At 41.0% G+C, this 12,240-nt stretch overlaps 1 protein-coding gene across 4 annotated transcripts in view; it reads right to left on the bottom strand.

Annotated features, from left to right (window-relative positions):
• ULK2 (unc-51 like autophagy activating kinase 2) overlaps positions 1-12,240 on the bottom strand; it is an 83,602-nt gene that overhangs the window by 10,448 nt on the left and 60,914 nt on the right. For 3 of the 4 annotated variants that reach the window (XM_042917330.1, XM_042917331.1, XM_042917333.1), the window contains 4 exons: positions 10,512-10,798; positions 8,953-9,140; positions 8,444-8,547; positions 330-479 (listed from right to left, as the gene is read on the bottom strand). In XM_042917330.1, coding sequence (XP_042773264.1) covers positions 330-479; positions 8,444-8,547; positions 8,953-9,140; positions 10,512-10,798 — 729 coding nt within the window. The remainder of the gene's footprint in view (positions 1-329; positions 480-8,443; positions 8,548-8,952; positions 9,141-10,511; positions 10,799-12,240) is intronic. The other variant, XM_042917332.1, reaches the window with a different exon arrangement.

Below are 12,240 nucleotides of genomic sequence, written 5' to 3'. Positions count from 1 at the left end.
GTACTAAATTAAGCCTTTAATATAAGCTAAGAAGCACCATATAGGCATAGCTGCTTCATCATGGAGAAGTCACACTTCGATCGTATCGCTATAATATCGCAGTTGTAAATATACAGTACTTTTATTTTATCAAGTCTCCCCCTCCCACAAATAAGGTCCCATTCATACCTTACAACCCTTTAAGGTAAAGACAATGATGATCTCCATGTCATTGGTAAAGAAACTGAAGTCCAGAGAGGTCAAGGGACTTGCTCAGTCACACCATTAAGCCATCAACAGAACACTGTGCTCCCAACACTAGCCAAAATCATAATAAGACGATGCTTCACCTGAGGTTGTTCTCGTTCGAAGGACCATATGGGTACAAGTGGGGGCCGTGGCACTGTGTGGAGGAGATCCTACAGTGAACAGGACAGCCCTGGAACTTGCTGCTGTTCCTATGGGAGGTGCCAGTACCACACCACAAGCTCCTGCGGGGGCTACGGTGAAAAGGTCACAAGATGTTACATCGTTTTGATAGTGTTTCTTTTGGGGGCTGGGATTATAGGGAGACCTGTACTTTTATATCAGGGTTTTTTTTTTCAATAAGCATTTATTACTCTTAAAATCAGAAATGCAACGTAGGTCTCCACTAATAGTGTTTTATAGTAATCTCTTCACAGCTGTGAATCTTCTTTACCCCAAAGCCTTGGATGCAGAGTCACTTCCGTGAACTTCCAGAGTATGTGACCTGCAGTCATGCCTGTTGAGGGTCATTTGAAAAAGTGGAAACCAAGTACTTAGAATAAAAATGTGAGGTAGAGCTGAAGGAAGAACAGGAGTCTCCACAGAGTAAGAGCTTGAAAAGAGGGAGAGAGTGGAGTCGAAGCACACGCCTTGGAACTGCAGCCGTGTGTCTGTCAGGGGGGTGTGAGGTGGGTCCAACGTCGGAGGGGCCTGATGGGCTTAGCGTGGGCTAAAGGAAGATGAGGAGAAAAGTCCCTCTCCACCAAACTAAGGCGAATGAACAGAAGTCATCCAAAGCTTTTTCACATCCAAGCATCTCGAAAACATTACATTTCTGAGGTCACGGGATGGAGGCAAATCACAAATTTAAAAGTAGAAACACTGAACCAGACACAGAAAAAAATTGCCATCAGTGTCCGTGATCCACAACAGAGCATGACAAACTTGAAGCATCTAATTAACAGAACAGAGAGTTCATGAAAATCTTCTAGGGAGTAAGGGAACAGTAAGTGGGAATCAATTAAATAGCACCTATTGTCACAGGAGATGTACGAAACGACACAGATACTCTCTTTCTGTAACATTGTTATGATTTTATTTTATTGGGTATACATGTATTTAAAGATAATCATGGGTATATTTTAAGGGCCAATGATCCTATTGTTTCTTAAGGGCTTATGTTTTTATTTTCAGAAAAGGAAATTTCATGATTAGAGAAATGTGCAATTTCAAATGCTGACAATAAAGTTCATGTGGAAGATGGAAAAGAAAAAGAGAATAAAAATAATCAAATATGCATTTTCTGCCTAAATATTGTTTAAGGAGAAAAACCTGTCTCACATCCACTAACTCGGACCGAAATCAGAACGTATATTCATGTAGAACTTACACAACCTACAAATTTAAATCTATTTGTGAAGGAGAACGAGACATAATATGCTCTTTCAAAAGAGCTATTTCCAAAAACGGTCCCAACAACCAGTGACTGACTTTTGGCAGAGAGCCCACAGAGCAATCACTCCCAGAAGGGGCTGTGTGTGAGGGGCATCGCAGACCTGCTCCTCGGTGACACGACCGTAACTGGTGGAAATTACTTCTCAAAAAACAACCGCTCAAAGCGGCTGCAAAATGTCCTGAGGGCATGCAGGAAATGAAACATTTATTCGAGAATATCTACCACATCTCGGTAAGAACCCGTGTCTCCACCCAGCCCCCACTCCGAGGGTGGAACCGGGGCGCGTAGATGAAATGCTAGAGCTTTACTGCCCTCACCTCGGTTCACTTGTCGAGCAGAGGTCTCGGGCCTGTAGAGAGAGGCAAGCCAAAAAGACCAGAGGCTTCCAGCCCACCCAGCACCCAGGTCACAAAGCAAGGGAGTCACTCTGAAAGAAATGGGCCAGCATCCTCATACCCAGCTCTAGAGAAGGGTGCCCAGGATTTTCCACGGTGGTGGAGACACGGAACGAAGAATTCTGAAATCCTCCCCAAGGAAATGGACTTTATTTGAAACAGATCACGAGAAAGTTCTCTGAGTGCACTGTCAAAAACAATGAAGATTTTGGTGATAAACAAATGAGGAGGCTGCTGGCTCCATGAGAGCAACAAGCTGCCAAACAGACCATCTAGAAGGTTAATAGAGAGAACCAGGGAGGGAGACAGCTAAGAAGAGCCCTCCTGTGGTCAGAACGAGGCTGAAAGAAGACTGGCTTCAAAGACTCCTTCTGCAAAAGGGCCAGGATTTAATCAGACAAGACCGGAACAATTCACATCCACCACAATTTGTCAAAAATAGAGCCCTCGGAGGGCAAGCCGCAGGGCCCACCAGTTGGCTGTGGTACCGACAGAGGGAGAGCCTGAGAGACCAAAGAAAGAGTGGAAGAGAGCCCCGTCAAAGCCACCGTCATCCCAGGGCAAGTGTACACATGGCCAAAGCTTGCTCTCCGAAGACCGACGCCAGAGGGTTCACACTACCAGGCCTACAGATTTCACGGGAAGAGTCCAGACAAGACTAAACACATTAAGCCCAAAACAACAAGCCAAAGGGTAAGGGACTGGAGGAGTCAGAATTCAGAACTGCTACAGAACTATTATATAAAATGTCTGGTTTTCAACAATAAAAATGTGATATGTGCAAATAAACAGTAAAGAGTGACCACACATAGGGCGCCTGGGAAGCTCAGTCGGTTGGGCGTCCGACTTTGGCTCAGGTCATGACCTTGCGGTTTGTGGGTTTGAGCCCCACGTTGGACTCTATGCTGACAGCTCAGAGCCTGGAGCCTGCTTCGGGTTCTGTCTCCCTCTCCCTCTTTCTCTCTGTCCCTCCCCCACTCGTACTCTTTCTGTCTCTCAAAAATAAATAAACGTTAAGAAACAATTAAAAAAAAAAAAGAGTGACCACACACATGAAGAAAAATAAACAGAAACTGCCCTTGAGAGGGCTCAAATGTCAAAATTAGCCGACTTCCAAGGAGCACTTTTAAACATCTTCAAATAACTAAAGGAAACCATACTTTAAAAAGTAAAGGAAAACTTTACACTTGTCAGAATGGCTAAAATAAAAAAAAAAAAAAATGCAAGAAATAACAAGTGTTGGTGAGGACGTGGAGAAAAAGGCACCCTCACGCCCTGCTGGTGGAAATGTCAACTGGTGCAGCCACTGTGGAAAACGGTATGAAGATTCCTCAAAAAATTAAAAATACAATTACCCTATGGTCCAATAATTCCACCCCTAGGTATTTTCCCAAGCAAAATGAAAACACTCATTCAAAAAGATTTATGTGGGCCACCTGGGTGGCTTAGTTGAGTGTCCAACTTTGGCTCAGGTCATGACCTCACAGTTCGTGGGATGGAGCCCCACGTGGGGCTTTGTGCTGACAGTGCGGAAACTGCTTCAGATTCCCTGTCTCCCTCTCTCTCTGCCCCTCCCCTGTCCATGCTCACTCTCTCTCAAAGATAAATAAATATTAAAAAAAATTTTTTTAAACCAAAAAGATATATGCACCCCTATGTTTACTGTAGCATTATTTATAATAGCAAAGATATGGAAGCAACATAAGTGTCCATCAACAGATGGCTAGATAAAGACAATGGTGTGTGTGTGTGTTATCTATACAGTGGAATGCTATGCATCCATAAAAAAGGATTGGCATCTTGCCATCTGTGACAACATGGATGTACCTGGAGGGTATTTTGCCTAAATGAAACAAGTCAGACAGAGAAAGACAACACCAAATGATCTTATTCATATGTGGAACCCGAAAAACAAAACGAATAAACAAAAAGGAAGAATCAGACCTACAAATACAAAGAACAAACTGATGGTTGCCAGAAGGGGAGGGTAGGGGGAAAGGCAAAATGGGTGAAGGGGAGTGGGAGATACAGGCTTCCAGTTACGGAATGAGTAAGTCATGGGAATAAAAGGTACAGCATAAGGAAGAGAGTCAATGATATTGTAATAGCATTTATGGTGACCGATGGTAGTTACACTTATGGTGACCAGAGCGTAATGTATAGAGATGTTGAATTGCTATGTTGTATATCCAAAACTAATGTAACATTGTATGTCAACTATACTCAAGAAAAAAAATGTTTTTGAGAGAGAGCATGTGCAAACTGGGGAGGGGCAGAGGATGACAGAGATTGAGAATCTTAAGCAGGCTCCATACCCAGCACAGGGCCCAACGCAGGGCTTGATCTCATGACTGTGAGATCATGACCTGAGCCAAAATCAAGAGTCGGACGCTTAACCAACTGAGCCACACACGCCCCAAGAAAAAAAATTTAAAGTATGACATTAATGTCTCCTCAAATAAATAATATCAATACAAAGAGAAATTATTAAGAAAAACCCCAAATGCAAATTCAGGAGTTAAAAAGAATAAGTGAAATTAAAAATTCACTACAGGGGTTCAACAGCAGATCTGAATTGGCAGAAGAAAAAAATCCATGAGCTTGAAGATAAACCTACAGAGACTGTGCAATCTGAAGCATCAGGAGAAAAGAGAAAAGAATCTCAAAGAGCTATGAGACACCATTATGGGTACCTATGCATAATGTGTATTATATGCATGATGGAAGCACCAGGAGGAGAGGAGAGACAAAAAAAAAAAAAAAAAAAAAAAAAAATCCAAGTAAATAGTGGCTGAAAATTTCTCAGGTTTGAAGAAAAACATGAATCTGTATATCCAAGAAGCTCAACAGACTCAAAGTAAGATAAAGTCAAAGAAATCCACACCCAGATACATCAGAGTAAAACAGCAAAAACTGAAGATGAGGAGACAACTTTGGGAGCAGCAAGAGAAAAATGACCTGTCACATACAGGGGTTTCATTCAATCTATAGATCAATTGGGGAGTAAGTCTTCTGATCTGTAAACATGGGTTTCTTTCCATATTTAGGTCTTCTTTAATTTATTTTATCAGTGCTTTGTAACTTTCAGAATAAAAGTTTTATCCTTTTATTCAATTTATTTCTAAGTATTTAAAAAAAATTTTTTTTTGCATTTATTTATTTTTGAGAAACAGAGTGAGACAAAGCGTGAGCGGGGGAGGGGCAGAGAGAGGAGGAGACACAGAATCCGAAGCAGGCTCCAGGCTCTGAGCAAGCAGTCAGCACAGAGCCTGATGCGGGGCTCGAACCCACCAACTGTGAGATTGTGACCTGAGCTGAAGTCGGACTCTCAACCAACTGAGCCACCCAGGAGCCCCCTAAGTGTTTTATTTCTGATGGTATCTTACATAGAATTGTTTTTTTAATGTCATTTTCAGATTGTTTCTTGCCAGTGTCTAAGAAATACAGTGGATTTTTGGATATTGGTCTTATACCCTGTCATGCTACCGAATTTATTTATTAGTTCAAATAGTTTTTTAGTGGATTACTTGGGATTTTCTATATACAGGATCACGCCATCTGTGAATAGAGGTGATTTTATTTCTTCCTTTCCAAGCTGGGTGTTTTGTTTGTTTGTTGTATTGTTGTAGTCATTTTTGCCAAGTTGCCCTGGCAAAAGCCACTGATGCGATGTAAATGGAAGTGATGACAGCAAATATCTTTGTCTTGTTCTTGATCTTGGGGGAAAAGCATTCAGTCTTTCACCATTAAGTATGATGTTAGTTGTGGGTTTATCAGGTGAGTAAACTCACTTCTATTCCTAGCATATTGAGTGTTATGTATTACCTTAATTGATTTTCATATGTTAAAGCATGTGAATCAAGGGAAAAATTTCATCTTAGCAGGGGATGCTAATATTCATATTGGAAACTCAAGGACCCAGGATAACCAAAACAATCTTGGAAAAGAACAAAGGGGGAGGACTCACATTTCCTTGGTTACTATAAAGCTATAGTAATCAAGGCAGTATGGTACCAGCATAATAACAGACATATAGATTGATATAATAAAGAGTCCAGAAATAAATTCATTTATAGTCAATAGATTTTTTTTACAAGGCTGGCAAAACAATTCAATGGAAGAGAGAATAATGTTTTCAATAAATAGTGCAGGAACCACTGAATATCCACACACAAAAGAATGAAGTTGGACTCCTACATCACATCATCCTATTTGACAAGACCTATTTGACAAGAAATAGGTCAAAGCAGATCACAGATCTAAATGTAAGAGCTAAGATATAAAACTCTTAGGAGAAAATATACAGTTAGCCAAGGGTCGGATGTTATTTAAGGAAGGGTATCTAGGGAAACTCAAAAACAGCAGAGAAAAGTTTAGCCTGACACCTACAGGTACAGGAAACACTAAGCATAGCCTAACTCCTAGCCAGAAAAATGAAAAACCTCATACTATTTAACTCAATTCCTTTCATCCAATATATCATGTCAGGCTTTCACACACACAAAAATTAAAAGAGAAGCTAAAAGCTAAAACTAGTTTGATGAGACAGGGTAACCATCAGAACCAGACTCACAAATAGCAGATTAGAATGATCAGATTAGAAGTTTAAAATAACTGTGATTAATATGCTAAGGACTCTAATGGAAAAAGCAAACAACATGTAAGAATAGATGGATAATATAAGCAGAGAGTTTATGGAAACTCTACAAAAGAATCAAAAGGACACATTATACATCAAAATCATCAAAACAGAAATGAATAATGCATTTGATGAGCTCATCAGTAGATGGACATGGCTGAGGAGAGAATCGGTTAGCTTAAAGATACGTCAATATGAACTTCCAAAATTGGAAAGCAAATACAAAGAAGAATGAACAACAAAACAAAAACAGAATATTCAAGAACTGTAGGACAACCACAAAAGTATAACATACACATGATGAGAATATCAGAGGGGAAGAAAAAGGGAAAGGAATAGAAGAAATATATGAAGCAGTAATGACAGACCAAACCACAGATCCCAGGGAGCTCAGAGAACACCAAGATGAGTACCAAAAAAATGACACCTAGACCTATCATATTCAAACTACAGAGAATCAAGACAAAGCAAAAAATCTTGAAAGAAGCCAAAGAAAAAACACCTCACCTATAGAGGAACAAGGTAAGAATTACATCGGACTTCTCTTCAGAAACCATGCAAGCAAGAAAAGAGTGGAGCATTCTCTTTGGATTAGAAACCATGTTCAATCAGATATCTGATGATCCAGATATTTCCTTCTTTGGAAATATTTCCTTCTCCTAATGGGAGAGTCAATAAAAAAATTCTAGAGAAAACCAGAACAAAGAGATTACAACAGTGATTCTCAAATTTAAGTGTATATAATAATCACGTGGGGAGCTCATTAAAAATACAGAATCCTAGAATCCATTCCCAGAAAATGTAATTAAAAAGTCTGGGTTATGGTCTGCAACCTGCCCTTTGTTTTTATTTTTTTGACAAGCAGTCCAAGTAATCTAGAGGTGAGTCTGTGGACACAACAGTCCCTGAAACAACTATGAAAAGGCCAGGGGATCTCAGTGACCTACGTTTTTTATAGGATCTACTCACAGTAGAAGAAATGCTCAAGAGCATATGTGTATTTAAGCTCACTTTGGCCAGTATTATCCTACCAACATAACCCAATCTTGGGCCAGAATTCCTTCTAACTCCTACCTGTTGATCATCAAGATACCTAACGAGCCCCTATCTTGTTGTGCTGAGAAAGAAGATGAAATGACAGGAGTGGGTGAAGAAATCTGGGTCAGTAGGTTCATGAAGAGTCAACAGAAGCAGACAGGTGAAATCATTACTTTCTCTTGGCCTCCTACACAGCCAAAGATGGCCAAGTCCTAATGCCTGGAAACCATAAGTAGGTTACGTTAAATGGCAAAGGGTAATTAAAGTTGCAGACAGAACCGAAATTGCTAATCGGCTGGCCTTAGAATAAAGGGATTATCCTGGATTATCCAGTGGGTCCAATGTAATCACAAGCATCCATTAAAGGTAGAATAGGGAGGCAGAAGGTCAGAGTCTAGACTGGTCCCCAATGGGAAGGGATCCAAGCAAGGACTGAGGGCAGTCTCTAGATGCTGGAAAAGGCAAGGACATGCATTCTCCCCTAGAGCCTCCGGAAGAAATGCAGCCTTGTCAACACACTGATTTTAGCCCAGTAAGACCCACTGCAGACCTCTGACCTCCAGAAATGTACGATAACACATTTATGTTGTTTTAAGCTACACGCTTGTGGTAATCTGTGGCAGCAATTACAGGAAACCAACGCATGCACTCACAAATTACCTGCCTAAAAAGAAACCACATTTGTCTTACCTATATCCATTGGTCGTTCTGTATTTAAGCTGTCCGTGCTGCCCTGATGTCCACCTAAAGGCATCTTTACTTGTTGATCTGATAATTTCCCAGTACTGACAGACCTAAAAAGAAGAATGGTGTTAATAACGGAAAAGTATCCTTTAAAAATCCAGACATTTAAATAATAAGGGGGATTTAAGCCAAGCCACAAAAGGGTTAATGGGAAGTCAGAGAAGAAGGAGACAAAAAATAGATACCAAACAATTCAAGGCAGAGATGAACTTCAATAACTGAAATAAACAAAAAGCAGAGATAGAACATTCAGGAAATTCAGTGAGAGCTCTGTATTCACAGTTGCAGGAAGCACCTGTAGGTTTTCAGAGATTCTAAGGGTACACAGTTCATATTGTCAACCGTGTGGCATAAACCAGCTACTAACCCAATTTGGTCTGGTTGTCTTTATACCAGAAATATATGTACCATTACAGTTTTCATATCAAAGGCTGGAAGGAAATGCTGTCTTTTACCTGCCAAACACTGCCTTGTTCTGCTGCTCAGACTTCTGCCTCTCACTTCCTTGTACTAAGAGACAATGAGAGCATTCCCGTGGGTCACTCCCATCTTTAGACTGCCCTTCAGAAGGCCCATGACGAGTAACCAAGGCTAGCAGGTTGGAAGACGCTTGTGTTTTAGGTATTTTGAAAGGAGCTGTGGTCTGAGGAAGAAACATGTGGAAGCGAGTTACTACCATGCGGGCAGCATTCAGGGTTGTCAGGCTGCGCGGTGCGGCGCTCAGAAGCACAAGTCAGACCCAGGTTCACACACTGGCTCTTCCACTCCTGGACAGTTGGTTCATACCCTGTACCCTCAATTTCCTTTCTCTGGGATTAAGTAGGATCATGTGTATAAAGCATTCGGGAAGTAAAGTGGCTTTAGACTGTGCCTAAACTAAGACTGTGCCTGGCACCCAGCAAGTGTTCATTAAATTGCAGTTGTTTTCACCACGAAGCTTTTCCCTAGTGTACAGGAGTCTCCCTATCTGTGGTTTCGTTTTCCGCGGTCAACCTTGGTCTGGAATAGATGATCCTCCTGTTGAGGTATCATCAGAAGGTCAGCAGTAGCCTAACACTGCATCATAGCACTATATCACTGACCTCACTTCATCTCAACACACAGGCATTTTATCATCTCACATCATCACATCTCACTGTAGTGACCACAGTATGGTATTCTGAGAGAGAGAGAGAGAGAGAGAGAGAGAGAGAGAGAGAGAGATATCACATTCATATAACTCTTATTGCAGCATATGTAACTGTTCTCTTTTGTTATTAGCTATTATTAATCTCTTATTGTGCCTAATTTATAAATTTAACTTTATCGTAAGTATGTGTACATAAGAAAAAAATAGTGTATATAGGGTTTAGTACTATCTGTGGTTTCAGCTGTCCACTGAGGGTCTTGGAACATATCCCCTGGGGGTAAGGACTACTGTACTTAACTATACTATACACTAGCTCATGACCTACTGTCAAGAGTTCAACTGGGCTACTCCACAGTATTGCTGCCTCTGCATTCAATTTGTGTGGCCATATGGCCTGCAGGACCTTAAATGACCTTGAGCCCCTCATGTAAGCTTGTGGCCTAGACAGCGGTTTGCACAGTCACAAGGAAATGTAAGTTCTGGATAGGACTCCTCCGACAGCCCTGGTCGTCAAAAGTCTCCCCCAGGCTTTCCCCTTATATGTCCCATAGATAAGACTCCTGTGGAGCTTACCAGAATCTCATTCTTTTGGTTTGAATTGACCAATTTAGCCCAGGAACCCCAAAGAACTCGATCCATGAACCCTAATAAAGGCATGTGCCCCAGGTCCTGTCTCTCTCCGTCTGCACCTGCCTTGACGTCCCCGTGTGGCCTCTCGAGGCATGCCAGGTACGTCTGCCAAGACAGAGGAATGGAATTCTCTATTTCAATTTCTCTTGTGGTCTACTGTTGAACCTTGGCTCAACATCCGGCACTCGATGCTCCATTTAACAAACGCTAATTTAACAAAGTCCTAACACTGACAAAAGAGTTTAACAAACATACCTTAGTAGGAGAGCCAATGATTGTTGGTAAAGGAGTTTTAAAGAGCCAGTCTGAACTCCGAGGAGAGGACCCCATGTGCTTGGTGGGAGAGGTTCCAAGGCCACCAGGCCGACTGGGCTGAGGTGAGTAGCTGTACCCAACCCCAGTGTGGGATGGGCACACAGGGTCCGAGTGCTGCTTTCTGAGTTTCTGCTTGTTCTGGTAGATGTCAGTGAGGGTAGGGGCGCTCTGCAATCTAGCACCCAACAGGAGAGACTGTGGTGACTGGGCCTGTGGCACTGGAGAACCTGCCAAGAACGCAGCCAATGTTCACCCAAAGCGTGGGGCAAAACTTAACGGTTAAGAAGACAATTCTTAAAGTGAGAATTCTAACAAATGTCATATTTTTCAGGAGCTATTTAAAAAACTGTTTATTTGGCAAGAGACTATTTTCAAGCATCTTTTACAAAACAGTAACAAGCCCACAGTCATTGGGATTCTCAGGAGACAGAAGTTGATGATGGGTATGTTAGCTGTTTTTATCAGCAGCTAGCAAATAACTCAGATGAATGTATAGTCTGATTAGCACAAAAGAGAACTATATCATAAATTGTTAAAGTTAATGAAAACTACAAAAACCTATATTGAACAAAATGATTTCTACTCTTTATATGAATATATACTTTGGGGATACCAATGTAATTATTCTCTTTTCTCACGTAGCAGCTAAAAGAAACTTTTCAAAGCAACCCAGAATAACCCTTTAGATATGGGGAAATCTATATATAAAATTAGATAATACAGTTTTCTAGGATTTTATTTTACTTGTCTAAAAATAACAAGCTAATTCATTTTTTTATGGATAATTCATTTTTTATCAGTTTCATTAGTGAAATTCACTTATAACCTAAAGAGTCCATATTCTCTACAAAGAAAACACTTGTCCACAGATTCTTGCCTCTTGAGGGCACACCTTATCAAGAGCACACCATATCAATAGGATCTTTTTGGGGTTTTCTTTGAGAGAGCGAGCACACACATATGAGCATGAGCAGGGGAAGGGCAGAGAGAGAGAAGAGAGAGAATGTCAAGCAGGCTCCAGGCTGTCAGAATAGGGCCTGATGTGGGGCTTGATCCCACGAACCATGAGATCATGACCTGAGCTGAAATCAAGAGTCAGATGCTCAAGCCCCTGAGCCGGCCAGGTGCCCCGAAATAGGGTTTTGATATGGTAAACAGTTGGCAGCAGCAAGAGAATTCCCCACACAAACCTTGTTGTGGCCAATTTAAGGTCTGCTACGTAAGCCTGGAGCTTCAGTTACAAATTCTTTGGCGCTTCTTGCAAGCCACACTACCACCAATAATGCTAAGGATCTATAAATCTCCTTGGTGACCCATAACCATCATCTTCGCAAAAAGAAATTAGAGCTTTTGCTGCTGCTGCCCACTCCTAGTGTGTGTGTGTATATGCACGTATACGTACCCACGTGTACGTATGTACACATATATACACGCAAGTAAATAAAATTAACAGCAAAATGTTATGATTTGGAGAAAGTTACCTAAGACTTATTTTTAGGGAAACACAAAATATGAAAAACTAAGAAAAGAGTGAGATTCTAAGTACCACAGGATTCCTTTAATTGGCCAACTCTTCAAATGCACATACAATAAAACTTGACTTACAAAAGTGTGATTTACACACATCTTTTCGGGCATATACATATTATATAATAAAGCAAATAAACAT

This window comes from Panthera leo, chromosome E1 (genome assembly GCF_018350215.1).
Source record: "Panthera leo isolate Ple1 chromosome E1, P.leo_Ple1_pat1.1, whole genome shotgun sequence".
In the NCBI taxonomy this organism is placed as follows: domain Eukaryota; kingdom Metazoa; phylum Chordata; class Mammalia; order Carnivora; family Felidae; genus Panthera; species Panthera leo.
This window is presented reverse-complemented; position numbering and strand designations above follow the sequence as displayed.